The sequence below is a fragment of the Thunnus albacares genome, chromosome 3 (genome assembly GCF_914725855.1).
Source record: "Thunnus albacares chromosome 3, fThuAlb1.1, whole genome shotgun sequence".
NCBI classification, from domain to species: Eukaryota; Metazoa; Chordata; class Actinopteri; order Scombriformes; family Scombridae; genus Thunnus; species Thunnus albacares.
Genome location: NC_058108.1, coordinates 20,469,584 through 20,496,763, shown reverse-complemented (window position 1 = coordinate 20,496,763; position 27,180 = coordinate 20,469,584). Strand labels below are relative to the sequence as shown.

The window sequence follows — 27,180 nt, the reverse complement described above, 5'->3', positions numbered from 1 at the left end:
TCTCTCTCTCTCTCTCCCTCTCTCTCTCTCAAAGAGAAACACAAACTCTCAAACACAATGGAAATTATTTCTCCTAAATTGTCTGATCTGTCTGTCACCACGCACTCATACAGGGAGACAGAAGGGAGAGAGAGCAAGTTCATCAATATTTAATTATCAATCGCTGTCTTGCAGGATGCAGGTGATGACTGGACTCCCAAAAAAGATCCTGTTGAATCTCCTCATGATAGTAGATAGTAATCGAGTTTTGCTTTTTGCAAATATCAATATTATGAAGCATTTTGTGGATTATACGTGAAGGAAGAACGTGCATATAGCAAAAGATAAATAGAAATAGCCTTATATACTTATAAGAAAATCCGGGCCTAACAATGTGCAGTCTCAATATATTTAGTTTTGTGAAAGTATTGGGCTATGAGGCGTAAAACGTGAATATGGAATTAGGAATAGGCTATTTAATTAAAGGCCTATTGTAGGCTAGTATAGGAAGGTTACCCCTTAACTCTACGTAAATCTGAAATTTGTAGGTGGAAAAAAAGCAGTAGCCTATACGTGTGAATATAGAATAAATGGACGAAAAGTTGAAAAAAATTAGGGGGAGTGGGGTGGGGGTAATAACAGCTATAACAGGCTATATATTACTGAATTTTCTTTTGGGGGCTGCCTGCCCATTTGCCCACGCAAATAGGAGTTTAATTGATCCGCGTCGTTTTTCGCTTCTCGGCGCTCACTCCCGTCCCACGGCAGGGCGATGAGGCTGACTGAAAAGCGTCTCCTCCGCTGTTGATACAAGCCAATGTCAGTTGTAATTTCCACTGTCAACAGCTGCCTACAACCAGAGACCTAACAACATGAATTTGGCATTTCTTGCTTTAACAAGCGCGCTTTTGGTTGCGAACAGCGGCTACTGTTATTCCAGCAGCGTCCCTTCATTCATCCTGCCGTTTAATGACTGCGTCCAGAGCCGTGGGAAAGACGCCTTCTACCGGGGTGCGATAGACGTCACCGAGTCCGGCGCCCGGTGCATGAACTGGACCGAAGTAGCCGGCTTCAAGGAGCGCTACCCGGATAAAGGAATAGGAGAGCACAATCACTGTCGCAACCCGGACGGCAGGATCCGACCCTGGTGCTTTTTTAGAAACAACAGAGGCAGAGTGGACTGGGGGTACTGCGACTGTAAACAAGGTAAACACGCAGGCCTATAGACACACTGTTTTATAGAGGTCGATCATTTGAAATATGTAGAAATATAACGCGAACGTTATGGACCAGACGCATAATCCTCCAAAGATTAAAACGGATTTATAATTTTAAAGTCATGGCAGGCTGCCCCAGATAAATCTCTTAGTTAATCCCTTAGCATATTACATACTAAATTCATTTTGTCCCAGTTGTGACCATGCAAGTGGCCAGTCTAAACACGTTTGAGATAATGGGTGCACATGCGTTTGCTTATACTATATGGTGTATTTGGCAAAACACAATCCAGAGGATCACCAGTATAAGAGAGTAAATTGAGAAGGCTGCATAAAATCTCTCTCCTCACACTGAAATGGTTTGACAGGAGGAACATCACATTATCCATACCTATCAAGTGAAATACTGAGTGTTGCTAAAATGAAAACTGAAAACAAAGTGGGCACTACATCTCTGGACTGATGAAAGGTAGAGGAAAGTAAGGGAGAGAGTGGTGAAAGGAACAAGAGTGTGGGATTTCCATTTTGTACAAAACAGGCAGCCAGTGGTATTTTTAGTCTTGGTGTGTAGGCACCGCATGGATAAATTAGCTTACAGTAATTGATATACTGAACATCAATAGTGCTATTAAAGATATTTGGGCATTCGCACATCTTTGGGGGAGGTCTGGGGTGTGCCCAAATTCTGGGTGTTCTGCTGTGTTTGTGACCTTTTGCAAAAGCAAGACAGCCACACACTGGACGTCCTCTCTAATTAAAATTCAGATATGCTGATGGAAGTAAGAGATGGACACCCACCTGTGCATACAAACTACATTCTCTCTTGCCTTGATAGCTCTTACCAAGGATATCAAATAAAAAGTGCAATACACTCAGGTTATTCCACCAATAAACACACAGTGCACACGTAACCATGAAAACCTATATACAATTACCTGGGTTTAGGGTTATATGTGCAAATCTCAGTTCAAAATCCTGATGATCCTGATCCAGATCCTTGATGTGGCTCAAACTATTTAAATTTGTTATATAATCAATTGCAGTATGGTGGTGAGTTATAGTGCCAAAAGGGAAGAAACCTTGTTTTTATAAAGAAAGAATGTTCAGTTTTGACTGTTAAATATGTCCCTTTCGCCACAATATAAGTGACAACCAGAAGCACATAGTCAAATAGTCAAAAAGATGTTTTACTGAGTGTCTTATACTCTATATACTACTTTTAAAAGCACCATCTCTCTATCACGTTTTTCTTTTCATAGACCAGTTGGGATATAGCAACACACAGCTGAGACATCATGTCAATGGATGTCATGAAATGAGAACATGCACTGTTTTGATATGACAGATTTATATTATAGCCACATGTAAAAGACAGTTGTGTCCACCTGCCTTCCTCTTTTTTGCCATTACCAGCTAGATTGAGCTTCTTTTTAACTCTTTTATTTAAAGTTTTTTCCCCCTGGTTTTGTATGTGGTGTGTACATCTACTGTTCTCCAACCCTCTCTCTATCCCAGGTTCAGTACGTCTGCATGGAGGCCGCTCCAAGCTCGATGGCAGGGTGGAAGTCTACCTGGGAGGGGTGTGGGGGTCTGTGTGTAGTGATGGCTGGGGGGACGAAGACGCTGCAGTGGTTTGCAGACAGCTGGGCAAGGGGTGAGTGAGTACACATGCACACACATGCGCGCAGACATGTCTGCCTCTCCCTGTCACATATGTACTCAGACACAGGTGCAAGTATAATCGCCATAGTCCATGAAAATTCACAATGTGAAGCTGTCCTCAGAGGTCTGACAGAGGGTAAAAGTATGATGGAAAATTGGTGGGAATGTTAGAGAATTTCACAACACTTCAGACACATGCATACGCTCTCTTCACTTCTCTTCACAGTCTTTGTACTTTTCTTGTGTGACCCTTGCATTCCAACCCCCCATTCCCCAGAGGTATTTAAATACCTTTAGTGCTCAGCTATTTACCTTGTTTCCAGCACTCTCTCTCTCACACACACACACATACACACAACTGTGTGTTGTGTTCTTGAGATGCTGTCATGCTAGAAGAGCCACTAATTTGGCGGGTCTCGAGGGAGTCCGCAGTCATATCATACATATCCACAGTGTTCATAAGTGAAGTCAGAAAGCGTCTTATTTCCCCAGAGAACAGAGACGTTCTGTGCACTTACACATGTTGACACGAACACCAGTGCTGGAACGCATGCCGACATGAACGCATGCCTGTGTGTGCACATTCACACAGGAGTCAATGAAAATCCACAGCGGAAAGGAAAGAGGGCAAATGTCAGCCATATGTCAGCTGGAATCGGTAGTGATGAGTGTCACGTGGCCAGTTATTGAAAGCTGTTGGGTGTCAAACTGCTGACCGCATTTGCCCTGGAATGGCAGATCATGAACATTCAGATGGCTCAAGGTTACTGCTAACAGGCTAGAATGACTGCTTTACTTTTTGCTCCGAGACGGGCTGCTCTAGCCGGGCTGCAGGATTTATCTCCGACTGTATGAATTTAAAGTTGGCAAGCATTTCTCTTTTGAAAACATTGCACACCTCTTAATCAGCACCTCTTATCAGATGAGACTGGGTTTGCTGTTCGATGTCAGTTGCGGGAATAAAAAATATATAATAGTAGGATGAAAATAACACATTTGATCACTGATTCTCCTCCAGGATCTCAGGTCATGCACGTGCAGTTCCTCTGTTTCGTCCGGGCATGGCCAAGCTCCACTGGAGGTCGGTCCACTGCCAGGGAGAGGAGCCAGACCTCCTTCAGTGTCCCAAGACTCTCTGGAATGGAGGGGAGTGCTCTCTGGCTGCAGCTGTTACCTGCACCCAGCAGAAAGGTAGGCCCTCCTCTTGAGGAATTATAGGTCTGTGGTGGATGGATAGAGGTTTGCATTTATATGAATATAATATAAAAACTACAAAAAAAACGATTTTTTTGGTGTTCAAACAGTATATTGCAGATCCATTGTATGCAAAGGTTTTTTTTAGAATACTATGTGTAAATGTATGTTTTTATGTGTGTGTGCGTTTCAGCGGCAGTGATGCTCCCTATACGGCTGGTAGGAGGTCGATTGGGGTCAGAGGGCACAGTTGAGGTCTTCCATGCCGGGCAGTGGGGTTCCGTATGTGATGACCAATGGGACGATAGTGATGCAGAGGTGGTGTGTCGACAGCTGGGGTTGAGGTGAAGGGGCGCCCACACACACACATATATTAATGTTTGTATTCACATTAATTCAAAAGGAAAAAAAAGTGTGATAGAAAGATAGAGAAGATTTAATGTGGGTGTCCAGCCATGTATCTCTCCCTCTGTCTCCAAAACTATGAGAAGTATTCTTTCCATTCGGACACACACAGAGAGGAACGAGCAGTAAAGAACATCTGGGGGTCAGATAGTGAATCAGGCTCATTGTTCCTGCATGAATTCTAGTACCACAGAGAGATGCATATTTAGCACCACTAAACTCTCTGCAAATGTTCATGTGTGCATTTTTTGTGTATGCCACTGACAGTGGTGTTGGTGTTGCAATGTTTATGCATGCATGGTTGTGCGTGGCAAGCAATTTCTCAGTAATAGATTTGAAATACAATAATTTACTCCATTCATTTTCCAAATTAAACAAATGCAGCATCCTGCACCCTGTATTTTGTAAGTCAGGACCAGTCAGTGCATCTGCTTTTGATTGTATCAGTTTTACTGCAAAACAAATCTCCTATTCTTCTGTACCTTTTCTTTTCTTTGTAGTGGTGTGGCGAAGGCATGGGGCCAGGCGCATTTTGGCAAGGGCTCAGGCCGTGTGTGGCTGGACGAGGTGCGCTGCACAGGCAATGAGCTCACACTGGAGCAGTGTCCAAAAAGTGCCTGGGGGGAACACAACTGTCTGCACTCTGAGGATGCAGGAGTGTCCTGCAATACTCTTACAGGTTGGCCAGCACCTACGTCAGCATAAGCAATCCATAATATTCATAAAGGAATGCATTTGAAAAGCACACATATTTTACAAATAAAGATACTGAAGCCCTTTCAGGAATTCCCACCTTATCGTGGTGCAAAGGGTTTGCATGTCCCTATGACCCTGGAAGCTTTGCTGCCAGAGACAATAGCCCTTTCAACCCAACACAGGTGTAATTGATAACATTAATAAGGGTTGCATTCCATTTACATTTTCTGGTGCTAGCACCTGATATCGTGCACACTATAAGGTCAAAATGGAATCGAACAAAAATTAATGATTAACACCTGTGCTTTTCCTTCTACGACAAGTCAAAATGTCTGCTAAGAAGAAGGCAAATTGGTTTCAGGAGACGAAAAACTATTCAAAAACATAGTTTGGACATATTTTCTGTTGAAAATACGTCATTTATGTCAAGCGACACATATCAAAAGTGTCAAGCGACCTACCATAAATCAGCCTTAAGATTCTGGTGTGTTTCCAGGCGACCAATATTCAAAGGCATCTTAAAGACTGAGCCATGGCTATAGAAACCAGCTATTCAGTCTGAACAGAATCTCTCAGAGCTTTTTTGTCATTACAGCAGCCAGAAATTATCTGAATAACTGCAATGCAGTTTGCAGTGTTTTTGGGAAGAAACGTTGTCTGTCTGTCTTTCTTCTCCTCTCCAGACGGTGCTGTTAGGTTGGTAGGGGGTGCAGAGAGCTATGAGGGACGTGTAGAAGTCTTCTACCGTGGTCAGTGGGGGACAGTGTGTGATGACGGCTGGACAGACTCCAACACACAAGTAGTGTGCCGCCAACTTGGTTACAGGTAATGTGAACTATTGTCCCCAGACAGGCACATATGCATGCATTCTCATTACTTATTAATAAGTGAAACTTACGCGTTTGTGTGTGGATATGTGTGTGTACGTGTCCACCTTGCAGGTTAGGTGAGACTCTTGTTTCTGAAGGGTTAGACATCACCCCAGTCCCACGCTTTGGAGTGGGGTCAGGTCCCATTCTTTTGGATGATGTAAGCTGCACAGGGAAAGAGCCTAGCCTATTGCTGTGCAACAAGAGGGAGTGGCTCCGTCATGACTGCACACATAATGAAGACGTTAACATCGCATGCAGCCCTGAGCGCAATGGGGACAGTCTTCCAACTAGTAAGACAGAATCTTACTGTAAGATGTACTTACTGTAAAATGTTACAGATAGCATGGAAACCATGAATGAGTGAGGGAGGCTCTGTGTAACCTTTAAAATGTTGGTTATGTATGTGGTTTGATATTATGTATGTGCATATGTAGAGAGTCACAGTGTTTGAACTTTGAAAGACTAAGAGCAGTTACCATTGTGCTACTTGAAACTGTGCGTTACCCCTTAAAATGTGCTGTCCATGTGGGAGTGTTAAAGGTTAGAGATGAGAGATTTGCCAGCTAACAAGCACACATGTGGGCAATCTCCAGACTTTTCTGACCCATGTTTTAGGAAATATTGGTTGTGGTGCAGGTATTTGCCTTCATAAATGGTAAATGTATTTCTCAAAAATTCTATTCTGTTTTTAGAGTTGGTCGCACTACCACATTGTACTTGCAACCTCACACCTTTTAGCACTCTTCTCATTTACTTACTTTAGTCCATATCAAGGCTTTTAATAATGGCGACTTTGGTATAGTTTTAGATTGGTTTTAGTCTTTCACTCAGAAGGGATCTTTTGTGTTGCCATAGATGACTATAAATTATCCAGCCCCTTTAAATTATATGCCTCAGTGCCTCAGTGCCTCAGTGCCTCAGTGCCTCAGTGCCTCAGTGCCTCAGGGACCAGTCGTCAACCTGTTGCATTTTCCATTCACATGCCACACAATTTAAAGACAAAATGCCAGTTTCCAGGTATGAGCAGATTTGACCGAGATCTATTTTTCTTTTGATCCCAGCAACCTTGAGCATTAAAACCAATCTGCACGCTGTCTCAAGGAAGTAAAAATGTCTAAAAAGTTCCTATGGTTAAACTTCAGTATATCAGAATACTGTTGTCCAATTTCACCTCTCATTTTACATTCACTCTTTGTGTCATTTGATCAAAGATTTGATCTATTTAATCTCAATTATTGATATACTCACCTGGTTTTTGAAAATCTTCTTCATTACTGTATAAGACAATGTATAATAAGTACAAAGACTTGAGAATCCCAATGCCCAACTTCTTTCAACATGCAGCAGGAGAGTGCATAAAACCTCAATATTAGTACCGCTACACTGCTTACACATGTGTTTCAGAGTTGAATGTGGATTTTTAATCACTTTTATGGCTCATATGGGTTTAGCCCCTGACTACTGACCTTTTAACCCCCTTATGAGCTGAGTTCCGCCTGAGATCCTCCAGTAGTACCTTTTGAGTGGTTCTGAGGTTGAGACTGAAAACTATCAGGGTTTGCCATCGGCCTGTCGACTCTGGAATGATTTGCCTGATGAGATCAGGAAAACTAAGTCTTTATCTTAAGCAAAATCTCATTTAATAACACATAATTTCAGACTTCCTCACACTGAAATTATTTCAATATTTTTTGCACTGTCCTTTTGCTGCAGCTTGTATTCATTTCACTCAGTTTGTAACTTTATATTTAACTTCCCATTGGTCTATGCATTTACTGACTTTTGTACTAATTTTGTTATACTGTATTTAGAGCACACATACTTTACAAGCAGTGAAGAACAGAAAACCAAATGATGAAAGTCTCTATTTGCAATAATTTCCATTCACTCATATAACCAGGTAATGGAAGTGCAAGATGATCTAAAATTGGTTTCTAAGATCTCTGCCAAACGCAACCTGCAATCAATTAAATCTCATCTTACTTAGCAGAGGAAAGCCAACAGTCTCCAAGACATAGATAGAGTATGATGTAAGTCATGCTAACTCTCATAGGCACAGCTGTCAGTTAGCTTGTCCTGCCTTAACAACTGGGTTGCTTGTAAAGTCATCATGATTAAATGGACCGACTGCTGGCCTTTACCTAAATTAATCTACCTCTTGCAATTCCTCATAACTACAAAACATTGAATACCAGGCACTAAGGGGCTGACATAGTGCCACATTATCGTATAGCACAGGATTATAGGGCTGCAACTAATGTTATCGATGAATTTGTCCATTAATTTCTCAATTAATTGATTAATAGATTAGTTGTTTGGTCCATAAAATGTCAGAAAATTGTGAGCAATGTCCATCACTGTTTCGCAAAGCCGAAGGGGACGTCGCCAAATGTCTTTTTTTGTCCCCACCCACGATCCACAACCTGAAGATATTCAGTTCACTGTCACAGACAACATTCACATTTAAGAAGTTGGAATCAGAGAATTTAGAGAAAAATTTCCTCTTAAAAATGACTCAAAATTATTAATCGATTATCAAAGTAGTTGGCAATTAATTTAGTAGTTGGCAGTTGGGTAGTAGCTCAGATTTCACCTCATACAGTATATATCTGTTCAGTTCACCGCCATCTATCTTAATGTTGAATGTAACAGAGATGACTCTGATAAGTCTGGTGAATGTCATGGAAAGGATACATCATGTTTTTAATGTCCTAAGTGATGATAAATTGGAAGAGTATGTGTGTTTTGAGTAGCGAGCACGTACTACAGACTGAAATAGCTGTTTCATTTGCTGGGTTTAGATAGCTTAGGTAGCTTTGGCAAGAGCCCGAGGGACACACTCACCCCACAAACACCCACTAAAGAATTATGTCATTACTACATAGCATTTGTGTGTGTGTGTTTATTTGTGTGCATCTGTTTGAGTGTTTATCTGTGCGTGTAAATCCCTCTTTCCCCCTCAACATGCCACAGGCAGATTGGTTTATGTTGCTTTTGGAAAAGGAGAAAACTCAGATAAGCCAGGCAGTGCTTTGAACTCTCCCTCTCTCTCTGTCTATCTGTCTGTCTGTCTGTCTGTCAGTCTCTCTTTCACTCTCTGTTGTGAGAGACCATCACATTGGTGTTGTTTCAGAGCAGTAATGTGTGTTGAGAGAGGGGAAAAAACTGTGTTTGTGTTCCTAAGCAAGAGGACAAAGATGAGCATTTCCTCAATAGCCAACACCAAATAAGAAGTAAACATTCCCACAATTAACCCCCCCCTAACCCCTCCTACCTTAATCTCTCCCTCCTACAATTCTTACATCCCACACACACAATGTTTGAATGCCGCTAGTCATTCAACTCAGTGTACACATGGAGAACAAGTTCACGCTTAACTGACTCAAGCTGAAGTTGTTTTAACATGCCTGAAAATGATAAAATTCTAAAATGTATGAGCAACAAACAGCAGCTAATAAACAACTCACAGTTAACACACCAGATACTTAAAAATGAAATGAAATTAGAATTCTCATGAACTCTCTCCATCTTCAAAACTTAAGTTAATAAATACTAATTGACCTAACACTTGGCAGGAATGTAAACCGAAATTGAAACTGCCCACACATGGAAAAGAAATGAGTAGTCACCTAACTGAGATTAGTATCTTGGCATCTATGTGCAGACAAATGATGATGGATTGTTTAAACCTAAAGCTCAGACTGAGTGAATAGCATTTGAGAGAGAGAAAGAACAAGAGTCTAAGAGTTTTCCCTTCTGGACACACACACACACACACACACACACACACACACACACACACATTAAGCGGTTCAGGTGGTTATCTGCATGAAAACAGACAAGTTTTCCAGCTACTTCCTTTGTAGGGAACATGAGTGCACATGCCCCATTAACTAGACACGTTAGCCTGGAGGATCAGGTTTGTTAGTGCATGTGTGCATAGTGTCTTTAGGTGTTTCTAGACTGAAGGATTTTTGGTAACCGCAGAGAACAGAAATAAATCTCTGCTAGCAGGGTGAGTCTGTGTATTGTCAGTCTAAATTATGTGTGTGTGTTTGTGTGTGTGTGTTCTCCAGGTGTGCCAGTGAGGCTTGTGGGAGGAGAGAGCCCCAGGGAAGGCAGGGTGGAGCTCTATCTGTCTGGTCAATGGGGGACAGTGTGTGATGATGGATGGACTGATCGTGACGCCGAGGTGGTGTGTCGACAGTTGGGATACAGGTATGTATGTGTGTGTGTGTGTGTGTGTGTGTGTGTGTGTGTGTGTGTGTGTGTGTACGTGTGTTGGAATAGTCTCTTTAGTACTCTTGTGTTTCTGGATAACATAAGAACAGCAACAAATATATGGAGGACTTCCATCAAGTACAAGTGAGACAAAAGTTTTGACTGCCAAATGGACTGCCTTGACATTCCACTGTATAAAATGTCAGCAATAATAAAAAATCCCATCAAGTTGACATGTTTAAGTGACTTGTTTTGTCCAACTAAGAGTCAAAATCCCAAATGTATTCAGTTTACTATTATAGAAAGATTTTTTAAAAAATTGCAAATATCCCCATTGGAGAATGTGGTACCAGTGAATTTGGACCTTTTTACTTAAAAAATGACTCAAACAATTAATTGATTATCAAAATAGTAGACAATCCATTTTCTTTCATTTGTCTAAATGTCTAATCCTTTCAGTTCTAAGTTTAAATAGGTTATAAGTTATTACTGTATATGTGTAATAAGGTGAGCATACATCAGGACACGTGCAAATGTTGTTTTTTTTCTCATCCTTTACACACCATCCTGTATTCTCAGATTTGTCCTCTTATATTTTTCCTTTACAACATATTTTTAATTTCCGGGCCTGGTCAGGATATCACAATAGAGGTAAAATGTTGAGGTAAAGCTCAGTTGTGAGCTGTGGCGTTGCAATGTGATCACTGTATACATTACAGTCACTTAAGTGAATCCAGACGGCCTGCTCTGTTTGCAAAATCAATCACCACTTCTTAGACTTGGCATCTGTCTTACCCCGTCTTTCTTTTTCTGTCTTTCATCTCTTCATCTTGCAACCCTTCTCTGTTTCCACGTTACACCTCATCACGCACATCTTGAGTTTCAGATTAACCTACAGTGGAAAAACTATAATATGCATTGAATCATTTAAAATGACTTTATCTCATGGATCAATATTCTGAAACTGTGCACTCAACTTTTTGAGCACTTTTTATAGGGCTCTGATGTGCTGCCAACTACTTTTATAAGGGGTTTTATCTGTGCCCTTTCCAAGAGCCAAAATAAACATCCTATTAAAGGGCAGGCTAATTGTGCAAACGTCATATGCACAATGATAGACATGTTGAGGCGAAGCAAACTACCTCATCCCATCCTCTCTGTGTCCCATTATCGCTTCCCTCCGAGACACTGTCCCATTTTCCAAAACAATGGCAATTGGATGCCATTGTTTTGAACACCGTACAGTGTTTTCATACAGAAAAAAGAAAACTGTCTTCATTTTCTCTCTCATCACTCCTCAGCTACGCATACTCAGTCCATAGCCACCCAATTTTCTGTGACACATCTGTGTGTAGATTAAAGCCACATCTGGAGTGCATAAGCGTGAGAGAGAAAGGAAGCGTGTTGGAGGCGTGTAAAAGCCATGTTAGGATCATCATTCTGTCTCAAATGGGGTGTGGTGAAAGGTCATTATATACACAGCAGGTCCCCCAGGGTTAGAGGTTGCTCTGGTGGTGATAAAACAAAATATACTGTACACATTCACACACACAAATTCACACAAATTGTATACAGTCAACAGTTTTGACCCAGAAGTGTTGCTTAGCTTGAAGACGTGTTGTAGGTTGGAAGTTCATCCAAACTCTAATAAGTGCCTGTTGTCTGTTCTACCATGTTCACCTTGCCTGCATCTTTTATTCCATCCTCCTTTGCAATATTTAAAACTGATCCACAAAAAAAAAAACATTAGTCATAAAATCATTATCCAAAATTCTAAAGATTATTCATGATGAAAGTTGTTTAAAAACTATGTTTGAGAGAAAATACTTGGCTTTCCTTTCTAACTTGAGCAGTTAGTATCCAAAGAAGATTGTGTTACATGTTTAACTGATGTTGTATCACTGTGTGTTGCCTCAGAAACACACCAAGCAGGTTTGATGTCAGTCTTCAGGCATAGCTCCAAGTGACTTGGAGGTTTGCCCTTTGTATGCTAAGTAGTGCTTGGGGAGCTATTGGAGACACATACACAATACTAAATGTCTCAATAAGAGACATGATATTCCCCTGTGGATCAGTGCGGATACAAGACCTGCCACCCACCAAACCCCAGGGATGCAACATGAGATTATCTCAGCCAGTTATCTATCAATCTTAAATCCACAGCTATAGCCTTCACAGACATACATACACATCCACAATCTATAGGCGTACTTGTCGGCTGTTTGCTAATTAAAGTCAGAGGTGAGATTAGGATACAAATACTATTGTTATCAGATTGTTAAAGCGATTTGACCTGGTTTGCTTCACAGCCAGAGAATGTCAAACCATAACATCACATGTCATCAGTGCTTATATGCTTGCATACACACACATACAGACAGAAAGATAAAACAGCTAAGCATTCATCTTGAACTGTATATTTGTGACATGATCTAAGATCTTGTGAAAGATCTTAGAGTTCTAATCACTTTCTAATACTTAATTGTGAAAATAGTTACATTTCAAGTACACTGATGCCTTTAAAATATCATTACAATATTAGACAAAACTGACAAGGCTACATGTCAAATACTGACATTTCTGCAGTTTGTTTTTCAGCTTTAGTGTGAAGTGACAGTTCTAAACAGTTTTCTATTTTTTTTGTAATTGAGAAAGCAATAGCAATAAAAATGTCTGTATGTGTCCAGTGGGGTGGCAAAAGCCCGTGTGATGGCATACTTCGGGGAAGGGACTGGACCCATCCACGTAGACAACGTGAAGTGCAGCGGCGAGGAGCGCTCTTTAGCTGACTGCATCAAACAGGCACCCGGCACACACAACTGTCGCCACAGTGAGGACGCTGGGGTCATCTGTGACTATGGTGAATCCCAGCCCCGCTATAAAGCGGTCAAAGGTCAGTCAGTTAGTCAGGTCTTTTTTCTTTTTCTTTTTTCTTTCTTCTAGATGTTGCTCTGAAAATAAACAGAGTGTGCATTTAGCATTCATGGAACTATAGTGTGTTTAGCAAACACTTCCAACATGTCATATACACTGAAGAACTAATGGGAAACAAATGACTAAAGAAAAGTCAAGAGATAATATTTTTAGAAGGTTGGAAGACCCCAGTGTGTGTGTGTGTATATATGTCCAGATGGTAAAATGAGGAGAGCTGTGTTATTGCTTCACCCTGTCTGTCACACATCAGGACAGACTCATGCAATGCTATCTGTTACCTGCACATGTGCTATTACACTAACTGGCAACTACTATCTCTCACTTGCACGTACTGCGGAAAGTCAAACCCATTTAAGAGGGTGTTTTGTCTCTTCAGTATTGAAATGACATCCTCTGTAAAAGCACTTAACCTATGTTTGTAGGACTTAACATCACACACACTATGAAAACGATCTCTCATTTATTTAATTTACCTTATTTCAGACCACGGTTCATGTGTAGTAGTAAAAGATGAATTTCAAGCATTATTATTTTTTGGATCAGTCTAAATATTTAATAAGAGAAACGTCTGAGCCAAAATGTATGGTTTAACAATCATCGCCCTTCCACCCACTCTCTCATACTCTCATATACACTACACATACGCCTAATGGTTTCTCTTTTGTCTCTGTCAGATCCTGTCAACTCAATTTGTGGTCTTCGGCTCATACACACTCGCCAGCGCCGAATCATAGGGGGAGAAAACTCTCTGAGGTAAGCTGGAGTGGACAGGAGGAAAAGCCTGCCAGAAACATGTAGAATAAAGAATATTGGACACATTTTCAAGTCAACAGGTCGTAAATGGAAACCAGTTGATCTGAAATCACAGGCAAATAAATTCCTCGTTTGTGTACGTGCAAACATGAACATATGCTACGTGTGCGTAAGTGGAAGCCTGCAAGTGCTTAGGAAAATGAGCGTTAAGTGTGAGTGTGACATTTAGAAAGAAACAAGCGTGCTCAGCCAAGACAAACAAACTCACTGGAATGAAACAAGGAAATCCTGTGGTCTCTCTCTCGCTCTGTGTGCGTCCTTCTATGTGTGTATGTGAGAGCATGATATGTAATTGAGCTATGGTATGTCATTATTCATGCTAATAAAGATTGTTTGATTTGAGAGACAGAGACAGATTGGAATAAAGCAAGAGAAAAAACATTTATGCTTATTTGTATGCACCTTACTGCATGTGGTCACATCTCTGGGTAGATGTATGTGTAGATAATGTTTTTTATAGTCAGTATTTATTTGTGTGTATGTGTGTGTGTGTGAGTGTGAGTGTGTGTGTCTGTTTAGATGACATTCTGCATGTTTACACCTTACATAGCAACATGTAAACCTATTTTGCCAGGTATTCTAATGTTTAGTATCTTCCAAAGAAATCACATAAATCAAATTTGGATAGAATTTGCCTGTTTATATGTCGGCTGCATCTTTAAGGTCCTGTTTTTAGCTAAGCTATCTGCATATAGATGGCAATGTCAGTCTGTCTGAACACTAAACTAAGATGGTAAAAACGCTAAATATTATACATGCTAAACATCTACATGTTAGCTTGATGACATTAGCATTTAGCTCAAAGCACAAAGTACCAAGCCTCACAGAGCAGCTAGCGTGTCTCTTAGTCTTGTTATGAATTACAGCTGAATTTATAATACAGTAAAGTGTCATTACTTTTTTGAATTGTCTGAATAGGACCCAATTTGCTCTTGTTAAAATGTTGTAGTCAGGATTCTGTGCCTGTGTTTGTGTTTGCATTTGAATTATTTGCACACTTTTATAATTGCTTGTTTGTTTATATGTGTGCGTTTGTATGCATGCTTGGCCGTGTGTTTATATCTGTAGGGGTGGCTGGCCATGGCAAGCTGCGATTCGTTTGCGAGGATCTCGAGGAGACGGGAGGTTGGTGTGCGGAGCGACTCTAATTGACACCTGCTGGGTTCTGACCTCGGCACACTGCTTCAAGAGGTAAAACATACACACCCAAATCTGTTCACACTCATGCATACATACACCGCCTTGTACATTGTGTATTGGGATTCTCTGCATATATTGGGGTTGAGAAGTTCTCCTTATTCATGGAAACATGAGCATGCTTGTGCATATGTTTCCTTCTACCTGTTTCTTCAGACGGACTTAAAGATGTTTAACATTAACTTAATGTTTTTGTCTGAAGCTTGAACTCATCTAAAATTCAACTATATCTGGCAACCAACTTCTTTACTCCCACAACACATTCATGTCTAACAGAGGCCTGAACACCTCATCAATGCGAGCAGTAATCAGTTATGGTTTGGCTGTGGTTGTGGTGCAGGTGGCAGAGAGACAGACGGTTATTTCATCTCAACTTCATCTGGTCTGGGGGCCTCCACATGGCGCCACCAACTTGAAATCCATTACCTAATGCATACAGCAGAGAAGGTAGCAGAAAGACTTGTGCAAAAAAGAAAGAGAATAGAGCAAAGAGAGACTTAGCAAATTTGTGGAGAGCTGAGAATATTGAGGGTTGTGAGGGCAATACTGATAAAGTCTGCGTTTCATATTTATACAGTGGATGTAAGGTTGTTAGACTACATTTTGAGGATAATATTTTTTGGTTGCGTTTCCAGGTATTAGTTCCAGGGTTTGGGTTTGGTAGGAAAACCAAATCTCTTTACAGGCCCCGGCAGCTCCACCACTATAAATCCTGATGTTTCCACATTAAAGAGAGGAAGAAGTCATTCACTAAATCGTTTCCAGTGCCATTTCACTGCCAGAGGTATAATCCTAACACAAGAACCTCTACTCTACGATGTGAAACTGACATCATTTTCTATAAAATGACACACACAGGAAATACACAGCTGAGTCTGTGCTGCAAATTAAGACCACTAGGGAAGCAGCAATCAGGACTTCTAGGATTTATTAATGCATACAGTGTGTTAGTTGACCACCTGTGTAACCACAGATTGAAATGATGAATTTTACTCTGACTCTCTACTAACAATTGTAAGTCATTTAAAACTGCACAGTAGGTTTTGTAGTAGCCATAATAGTTGGCCTCTTTTAACAGATTGTTCTTCCAAGTACACATGTATGAAAATAAATTATAGGCTTTATTTATATGTTAGCCTGTGCTTAATGACCAAGGTTTTCACTCACCTATTGCTTCAGGCTTTCATTTTTATATTAAACGTTGAGCTGAAATTCATCTATCAGAGCCAGATTGATGGCATTCCTACAATACTAACAGATTGGCTCAAAATTTGCACAGCACATGTTCAAACACTTTCCTTATACAACAATAAATTATTATTTCTGACAAGTGTTTACTGTTGCTCCAAAGAGAAGTACACACCTAAATACCAAACATAAGAAATGACAACTTGTGTAAGATACTTTTAGCTGTTAATAGGATATTTGATATCATAGACACTGTAAGCAGACAAGTAAGGCCTCTCACTACAAAGCACCTCTCTTGCCTGCCTGTTCACAAATCAGTCGTCAGTGCTACAAGCTGTCCAGATTCAGCTATGACAGCCTGGAGAAGTAATTTGCTGCATGCGTGCCATAGCAGACCAAGATAGGGACTTCCGACTTTGCAGTGTCACCTTTCATATATTGTAACCAAAATAGGGTGATACACACTCAGAACACACACAACAACAAACAAACACACCCATGATATAGAATACACAGAAGATAAATGCATAGAAATGTCAGCATTCTCACATTTGCCTGTTCTTAGCACACAAGCATACAGGATTTTATAATAACATATCAAGTTACAACTACCTAACGTAACTAGGCTACCAATCATATTACCTGATTCCTTACACTACCATTAACCATTAGTAGGATTCATAAAAAATGACCTCAGGTCAGAGGTCACATGCGGTCAACATATTAAACCTATTTATACCTTGTAGCTGTACAGCTGGTGGCTTGCCAATAGTAATACTATATAACTGAAGCAGAGTTTAAACTTGCTTACAGTGTGTGAAAGGTAAATTATGTAGGTATCATGTTGATTATTCAACCGATGTGTCAATTAATCGATCAACAGAAAATTAAGCACCAACTATTTTGATAATTGATTAATTGTTTTGAGTCATTTTTTAAGAAAACAATACCCAAATTATCTGATTCCAGCTTCTTGAATGTGAATATTTTCTGGTTTCTTTAGTCCTCTATGATAGTAAACTGAATATCTTTTGGTTGAGGAATGTTGGTCAGGACAAAACAAGAAATTTTAGGTTGCATCTTTGGCTTTGAGAAACAGTTATAGTAATTTTTCACCATTTTAGCGAGTTTTTATTGTATCGATAACACAATTGACAGATTAATGAACAATGAAAATAATGAGTAGTAGTAGTCATAATCATGAGATGACACATTTAGTACAGGACCAAGCCTTGTACCACTTCTGCAATCTATTGCCAATCTCCAATAGCTTTGCACATACAGAGTGAGTCAGTGTCAAGACATGTGTTTGAACGGGTATGTACCTATATAGCTGGCTAGTCAGCAGTGTATCTGCTCTGCCAGGAACGTCGTGGCATTCCCAGGTCAGGAGATCTTTCCGGAGACATTCTACCAGTTGTAACTGGACACACAGACTTGGCTCAATCAAAAGGCCTCCTTCTTTTACTCTTCTCCTCTTCCCTCCCTTTCCGTTGGCCCTGTCTTTGTCCCAGATTTACCTTCCTCCTGTCTTTTCTTTCTCTCCCACTCCAGTTCAAAAAGGCGAACATTTCCTGCAAGTTAATGTAAAGCATGGAAAATACTTCACTATGCCAATCTGTGACTCAGATAAAACCATTAACACAGACACAATGACAGATTTATTGTTATCATTTCTGCCTATACTCATTCCCTGTCCTGTCCAAGTTTGCATTGGACAAGGACGTATATACAATCCACTAAAAAGCATAAAAGCACTACATCAATGTTGTGCTGAAGAAGAAAACAGAGAGAAAGAATAGCTGACTTGAATAAAGCTTTTAGGATGGTCTAACTGAGCATATAAAATATTCATATGTCTCAATGGGAAAACAAACAATATGAAATACAAAATGTAGCTAAAAATCAATAAGAAACCAAACAATGGTTAAAAAAAAGAAAAAAAGAGTTGATTGTCGAAAAGAGAAAGATAAAAATGTCAAAAATGTTTTCCAATTCATGTTTCAAGAGGAGATTTAAAAGATAAACTGACCAACTGACCCAAAACGCCTGGTCACCCATTAAAATCAGGTAAGCTGAGGGAATAACCAAGAGACCCCTACATCTTGTTAACTTAATGGATTCTGAAGCATACAGGCAACCAGTGCAGAGGATTTTATGACTATGAGTGCTCAGTGTAACGTGCTTGTACTATTTCCAGCTCTAGATAAACTATTGCTGACATATCCTTTGCCAGAGCTAGTCATTTTATTGCTCATAATTTATGTATCAGCAGTGGGATTGCTCTAGCGCACACATCCTCTTTCTCTAATAGTCTCTTTCGATCTATCCAACTATTTCTCTATGCAGGTATGGAAACAGCACCAAGCAGTATAAAGTCAGAGTGGGCGACTACCACTCCCTCGTCCCCGAGGAATACGAAGAGGAGTACGGTGTTGATCAGATTGTCCTCCATCCAAGTTACCATTCCCATAGCAATGATTACGACCTGGCCTTGGTTCATCTGTCACCGGGGGCAGTGGGCCAGATGCCGGGAGAGTGTGTGTCATTCAGCCGTCATGTCCTTCCCGCCTGTCTGCCCATGAGGAAAGAGCGAGTGGTCAAACAAGCCAGTAACTGTCACATTACCGGCTGGGGTGACACAGGTGAGGACGCGTGTGTGTGAAGGGGTGTAGGCACAGCGGCCCTGAGGTGCATAACAAAGCATAATTTCACAAAACAAATGAGTAAATGCTAAATTTGTATTTGCTTGTATGGGAAAGGGACCTTGACACCTTTAAAATCTCATAAGTAAAGAACAGTGCACAAAAAATGAGATGAATTTAAAAGGCAGATCCAGCATGATATGAGTTGGTGCTTCCACATTCTCCATCACTTGAATGTTAAATCTAACAGTTTCATTTGTATCATGCGCCATGAGCAAGGATATTTTAATGCTTTTCCAGGCCTCCAGGCCATATCTGTTACAGTCTTAATCTAGCCACTTTTGATGTATTTAATTCTTTAAATCAATATGAACTGAATAAGCCATCCAGAAGTCCTTGCTGTGATCCTTCATATGAAATGTAAATCACAGCTAAAACTGGCATTGTTTTAATGAAAATATTTAATGTAAGGAATTCACAACATTTAATTGTAAATATTAACCAAGACAATGAGAGAGTAGCAGAAATCTTACAGTATAATATGCATGAAACAAAGTAATGAGTGAATAAGCAAGTCATATCTAGGGCTGCAACTAACGATTATTTTTATTATCAATCAATCTGACGATTATTTTCTTGATTAATTGATTAATTGTTTGGTCTGTAAAATGTTCAACAATATGGTCTTCAATTTGCTTGTTTTTTCCAACTAACAGTCCAAAACCTGCAGATGTTCAATTTACTGTCATATATAACAAAGAACAGCTGCAGAACTTCACATCTGAGAAGCTGAAACCAGAGAATAATTGACATTTTTGCTTTAAAGATGACTGAAACAATTAATCGATTGTCAAAATAGTTGCAGATTAATTTTCTGTCAAATAATTAACTGATTAATCGACTAATCTTTCCAACTCCAATCACATCTCACTAGGATGAGTTATTTGGGGTATTGTCAGTACATTTGAACAGACAGTAAAACAATCATGTACTGTAACCACAATAGTATTGTTACCATGTGAAAGTTATTTTGAAGGTCAACTGCAAAGTTGAAATGAATCCTCCACAAGTAATTGCACTTGTTTAACTTTACCTTCTGAATCTTGAGTGTGCACACAGGCACACATCTGTTACTGATCTTTAAATTACACACTGATGTCATTAATCATAGCAACTTGGTCACATACGGCTTCAGGAGGTCACTGTACACGCTTTTGCAAAAAAATGTGCTCCCTACTGAGGTAAGTGTCTTTTGTCAGTTGAATTCAAGTATGCTTGTCTTGAATGTGCATGTATGTGTGAGTGTTTTTATTAGTTTACTTAAGCGTGGTGACAACACTGGCTATTTAGAGTGTGTGATGATGGGCAACGGCTGTTTGACCTAAGGCGGGATGTCTGCTTTGTACAGCTGTTTACATTTGGCTACTTGCCACTCTGATATCATACACACACACACAAGCACATTTTACACATACATACCACCCTAAGCTGCTATGGACAGTTAATAACACTGTGTGGTCACGAAGAGAGTCAGGGGCTGAACAGTCATCCACCACTGTAGAGGCTTGGGTTGAGTTTTCAGCAGTGGTTCCCACCAGCTTGGTCATGCTTTGCAACAAACGCAATTGGCCGTGTTCATGTGTGGGAAGCCGGTGAAGGATCATGTCCTTGTAACTGCTGTTTATTTCTTTGCTTGTTGAGATGATGGCAGAGGGAGGCAGAATATGGGGGGATAGTTTGAACCTCTGCACTCATTATGGCCTCATGATGAAGCTCTTTGCTAGTAGGTGAAAAGAAGTCAAGTTAGTTTTATTTATATAGGGCCAAATCACAACAAAAGTCATCTCATGACACTTTTCGTATAGAGCAGGTCAAGACCATACTCTTTAATTTATAGAGACCCAACACTAACCCATGAGCAAGCACTTGGCGAAGGCAGCAAGGAAAAACTCCCCTTAAATGGGAAGAAAACCTCAAACAGAACCAGGCTCTAGGTGGGCGGCTATCTGTCTTGACCAGTTGGGTTGAGAGAGAGGGAGGGAGATAAAGGAGAGAGAGACACAGAGAAGCACAGCACCAACAATAATAACAATAACAACATTAATAATGATAGAAATATGACTAATAATAATAATAGTAAGCATGAGCATCAAGCAGGACCATGTTAGCAGCAACCACGATCCATAGAAACCTGCGAGACGAGAAAGCACAAAAACTCCGGGAAAGAAGCTAGTTAGTAACATGCATTATTGGGACATGAATATGTACAGATGGAGAGGGGGAGGAGGAGAGAGAAACCCAGTCTATCACGGGAAGTCCACCCGGCAGTCTAGGCCTATAGGAGCATAACTAAGGGCTGGTCCAAGGCAAGCCTGAGCCGGCCCTAACTATAAGCTTTATTGAAAAGGAAAGTTCTAAGCCTACTCTTAAACATAGAGAGGATGTCTGCCCCTGGACTGAATCTGGAAAATGGTTTCACAGGAGAGGAGCCTGGTAGCTGAAGGCTCTGCCTCCCATTCTACTTTTGGGGATTGTAGGAACCAGAAGTAAGCCTGCATTCTGTGAGTGCAGTGTTCTAGTGGGGTAATAGGGTACTATGAGCTCTTTAAGATATGATGGTGCCTGACCATTAAGGGCTTTGTAGGTGAGGAGAAGGTTTTAAATTCTGTTCTGGATTTTTCAGGGAGCCAGTGCAGAGAAGCTAATATGGGAGAAATATAATCTCTTTTCCTAGTTTTTAGAGTTGTTGGGGCAGCCTGATAATAAGGAATTGCAGTAATCCAGTTTGGAAGTAACAAATGCGTGGACTAGTTTTTCTGCATCTTTTCAAGACAGGATGTGCCTGATTTTTGCAATGTTATGTAGGTGAAAAAGGCAGTCCCTGAAATTTGTTTGATGTGGGAGTTAGGGGACATATCTTGATCAAAGATAACTCCCACATTCCTTACTGTGGTGCTGGAGGCCAGGGCAATGCTGATTGACAAGAGCTGTGACACTGTTCACATAAAAGTTGGTAAACTCTTCAAGTAAAGGCGTGGACTGCCCGTCCACCTCAAGCTTGAGCAATGCCATTAATCTGTTTCTAAGGTGTTTAGGGCCAAGCACAATAACTTTAGTTTTATCTGTCTTTAGTAGCAGAAAATTGCAGGTCATCCAGGTCTTTATGTCCTTAAGGTATGCTTGGAGTTTACTGATTGGTATCATCTGACTTCACTGATAAATATAATTGGGTATCATCTGCATAGCAATGAAAGTTTATGGAGTGTTTTATAATAATATTACCAAAAGGAAGCATATATAAGGTGAATAGTATTGGTCCAAGCACAGAGCCTCGTGGAACTCCGTGTCAAACTTTTGCACACATGGAGGATTCATCATTAATGTGTGCAATCTGAAATCAATCTGATAAATAGGAGTTAAACCAGCTTAATGCATTCTATTCTCTGTAATAGGATGTGATGGTCAATGGTGTCAAATGCAGCACTAAGATCAAACAAGACAAGTACAGAGAGAAGTCCTTTGTCTGATGCAATTAGGAGGTCATTTGTAACTTTTACCAGTGCTGTATCTGTGCTATGATGCACTCTAAACCCTTACTGAAAATCCTCAAATAAACTATTGGTATGTAGAAAGTCACACAACTGTTTGGTGAGTGCTTTCTCAAGGATCCTAGAGAGAAGGTTAGATATAGGTCTTTAGTTGGCTAAAACACCTGAATGAAGAGTAGGCTTTTTAAGAAGAGGTTTAATTACAGCTACTTTAAAGGACTGTGTTATATAGCCTGTTAATAAAGGCAGATTGATTATATCTAGTAAAGAAGTGCTAACTAAGGATAAGACTTCCTTAAGCAGCCTAGTTGTGATGAGGTCTAAGAGACAGGTTGATGGTTTAGATGAAGAAATCGTTGAAGTTAGTTCAGGAACATCAGACCAGTGACAGAATGTGCATGAGCGAAGACATATGGCTGTCAACAACATTCCCCAGGACAACAGCAAAGTTAGCACTGACAAGGTCTGAATGCAGGAGAATTGGAATACAAAAGGAGAGAGACAGAAAAAGATGGCAATCTTCATGGGATGAAAGATAACAACTTGTCTTATACTCTACTAGAAACTTTGAAATTGATTCATCTCTAAATTAGAGAGCCCCATATTGATCATAATCCAAGAGCCTTTGATGATAATGTGGATGAACTGAGTCAAATTGAAATCTGCTGCCCATATGCAAGGCAAAGTAAACTTAATACAAAACAAAATGTATATATGGTGCACAAGGGAAACTAAGTGTGCTTCACATCCACAAATGTCAACAAATTACATGTACAGAGACAATAGTTGCAGTTTCCTCTTGTTTTTACCTTTAAACCTCCGACCTTTAACACTAATAAACTCACAGATGCTCACACACTCTCTCTTTCACTCTTTCTCAGGCCGTTCGTACTCCAAGACCCTACAGCAGGCCCCCCTCTCCCTTCTTCCCCGTCGTATTTGCCAGCAGCATTTCCACGGAGCTTTCACAAGCCGCATGCTCTGTGCCGGCAGCATTCAGGCCGAGAGGCGTGTGGACAGTTGCCGTGGTGACAGTGGAGGTCCATTGGTGTGTGAGCGACCAGGAGGGGGTTGGGTGGTTTATGGGGTCACGTCCTGGGGTCATGCCTGCCGGACACAACAGTCCCCTGGTGTGTACACCAAAGTCTCTGCCTTCAGCTCCTGGATACACAAAGTGATCGGACGTGATGACAGAAAAGACAAAAGGCGATGAAAGGTGAATGATGAACTAAAATAACTGACCTCTCAATCAGAAAGAATGACTCTCAAGACTTACTTGATCAGGCAGGTGATACAACAATGTATTTCAGTCATGAATAGTTGATGCCAATTATTTGTTGATGTAATTTGTAACCTGACTTTCAAATGGAGACAATAAGGCAATGCTGGACTTTTTCTCCTGGAAATGTTTTATATTTTTTGGAGAGAGAAAGGCATGACTTCTTTCTCATGTAAGTTGTTAGCACTTATTTTAACGATTTAATATTCTCATGATCTGCAAGACTTTGGATGGTGTTAAACTCAACTCAGAATATGTTGTACCTTACATCTTTTTGTTGCTTGTTGTGATATTTCATACTACACTAAATGTCTTTTTTCTGTGCTTGCTTCTTCTTATAAAGGTATTGTATTGTAATTTATGATATGAAATATGTGAGTAAGAATGGTGAAAAGGGACCACCAGCATACAGTATACATGCATGCACTCTTGCAAACACAGTAAGTGATGTCATGATATTAATTTGAAGAACCCCCATTAGGTACTTAATGCATGATATTCATTGCCTTTGTATTAAGCATTCTAGTCATATTGACATTTGCCAAAGTTAAATGCCTCGTCACCTCATTTCATTCTTATTTATGTTAAGTTTCTCCACTGTGCTCCTTGTTTTACTTTATGTAAAAACAGATTTCAGGTCTTAGTAATAACTCAGGCATTTAAAATGTCCAGTCAGTATTTGTCCTTGTCTTAGTGCTGCTCGACATTAAGGAAGGGACTAAAATGTTTGTGAATCAAAGCACATAACAGTATTTTCATGTGTTGATTTGTCATATCGACATTCTGTTAGTTCATGTTATTCTATCCTGGTAGGAGAGTTCAGTGTTGTCACTGTTTTCACAACACTGAACAGAGACAATCTGGTACACTTGAAAGAAAAAAAAGAAAAAAAAAAAACAGACACTACACTGCCTTCTTATTTGGTGTTTACTGATTATATGTTGTTTCAATGTACTGTAACATTTCTCCATAAACTGAGATTTTGTAAAAAAAAAAAAAAAAAAAAAAAAAGTCTGAGTTTGATATGTGTTTAATTGATATACTTTGAATATCTGGCCTGAATAATCTGCTTTTGTTAAAGATTTTGGTGTTATGTACTTCCTCAGTGGTTGTTGCACTTTATGTATGTTACACAGCACAGTACTGAAAAGTAACAGCTGCTAGAACAACAGAGCTCTATCAGGTCTGTTTCTGACTGCAAATTGAGAAAGTGAGCACCACCGTGTCAGACAATGTGTATGCACACACACCCACACACAGTGTCGCTGGTATGTCACGCCATGTCTATAGGAATGGAAGCCATTTTATGAGTCCATTACAAGTCAAACACGTCATGTTGACTCAACATACATTTAAAAACAGGGACCAACTGTTACAGTGAGAAGCTGCATGAAAGCTTTGAACATAAATAAGAATATTATCGTATCTGCAGCACTTGGTATTTCTTGTTGTGCTTCAAAAGTCAAGTGCAGTTATTAAATTGTTGGAAAATTATGGTTATAACTTGTTTGTTATAAGCACAATACTCTCTTGACAATAAATATACTGGTAGGGTAGCCTTTCAGTTTTCATATTTTGCAAAAGTTCTACAATTCTGAAAAGATGGCAGTGAAATGTGACATTTTGTTCTCCAAATGGTCCTTGTTGCTGTATAATCGTAACTGATTGTATGTATTTCCCTCCTACGCAAGAGGATTTAAATAAAAGACCTTCACTATCACTATCACTATAAATAATCTTTAAAAAGACACAACAGAGAATACATAACTACAGTTTTATAAGTTCTTATTGTAGATAAACACATTTGAAATTCAAATGCACAGTAAACCACAAGCCAAGACATTTGCTCAAATGAAAAAGCAATATAAAAGAGCAGCATTGTCTGGCTCTGGATGTGGTAATTAATGCAATTTTTATGAGAAATGTTGCCACTGACAATGTCTGCATGCATTACTGTCTTTGTATCTGAACATTTCTTCTTCCTCCTTCGTAGACTTTTTTTTTTGCATTGTATTTTGTATCATGTGTGTCAAACAGAGGCGTTGCACAACTCTGCATGGTAGTGATATGCAGGTATTTTTCACACAAATCAACTCAATCGCAAACAGTTCATTTAGGTAATGAGCCCAGAAGACACAACATGCTGCAGAGGAATGTTTATGGGAGTAAATATTCAACTCCATCATCATATATCCTGTTTTAACTCTGCTGAATTGTCTGTACACTTGCCTTTATTATGTGAGTGCACCCTCCTGTGGTCATTATTGCACATTACAGAACAGATATGGGAGCTACCGTATCTCCTGTTGTTTTGATTTTCTGTAGTTTGTTTACTTCTTGTGTTGATTTTGGTGTTAAGATATTAATGCTGCAGATTTGACATTTCAAATGTATGTGGTTTTTCTATTCAAATAATTAAACAAACAAAATCCAAATATATTATAAGTAAACAATGAAATAAAATGATAAATAGAGGAACCAGTTAGCATTGCCCTTTTTTTCTCTTTTACTTTTTGCTTTTCTCACTGAACTTTTAGCTATAGCTCTCTGCACTAATTACATGTCACCAGTGGCGGTGCAGAACAGAAGGTTTCATTATACATGGTTAATTCGTTTCCACTCATATCTGTTCCCGTTCTTTAAACACTAGCAACACTTGGGAAAACCAGTTGGGTGAGATCTAAGGATAGAAATTAAACCTGAATAAGAGTGATCTCATGCACATCAAATTGGCTGCCTGAAACTCCTTCCTCTAACAGCTGCTTTGAAGGTGGCAGAAAAAATCCCCTAATAGATTTGGGATTTGTTATTTTTAGACTAAATATATTTAGATCAGCACTTGAGTTTACTTATTTTTATGAGTAGCATGGCTCTTTCTTTAAACAAGACTGTTTGGGGCTACACACTTAAACAAGATCATGCAACAACCTTCATCTTGATATGTTATGATATTACTGGTCTGTAACTTCTTTTAATATCCCACTCACAAGCTACATCAACAACGTAGTTAATAACTAAATATACTGTTCTCTCCACAGGCCATACTGCTTCACACTTTTACTCCAGTCTTTACACACCAATCGGTTTAATCTATGGTGTAACAAAACAAAAAGCATAACCGTATATACCATTTCAAAAATAACTTGTTCAAAGCAATACACACTATAATTAGGAAAAACACTGACTGCTTTCCTGCCATCCTCCTTACAAACACAGTGAGCTACAGTGGGCTACTGCAGGGATGGATATACTGTGCATAAAAATAATGATTTATGGGAAGCCATATTGTATAATTTATCTTTCATCTAAAAAGAGGTTCAGAGTGTAAAT

The 27,180-nt window shown here is 39.7% G+C and overlaps 1 protein-coding gene across 1 annotated transcript; it reads left to right on the top strand.

Annotated features, from left to right (window-relative positions):
• The first annotated feature begins 6 nt into the window (after nucleotides 1-6).
• prss12 (serine protease 12) lies at nucleotides 7-25,440 on the top strand. Its single transcript, XM_044346935.1, has 13 exons — nucleotides 7-1,185; nucleotides 2,712-2,850; nucleotides 3,877-4,049; nucleotides 4,246-4,396; nucleotides 4,958-5,136; nucleotides 5,837-5,978; nucleotides 6,095-6,315; nucleotides 10,102-10,243; nucleotides 12,934-13,139; nucleotides 13,855-13,933; nucleotides 15,062-15,184; nucleotides 18,728-19,023; nucleotides 23,453-25,440. Exons 1-13 carry the CDS (start codon nucleotides 852-854, stop codon nucleotides 23,782-23,784), a joined length of 2,517 nt encoding a protein of 838 aa, XP_044202870.1. The 5' UTR covers nucleotides 7-851; the 3' UTR covers nucleotides 23,785-25,440.
• The last annotated feature ends 1,740 nt before the right edge of the window (nucleotides 25,441-27,180 follow it).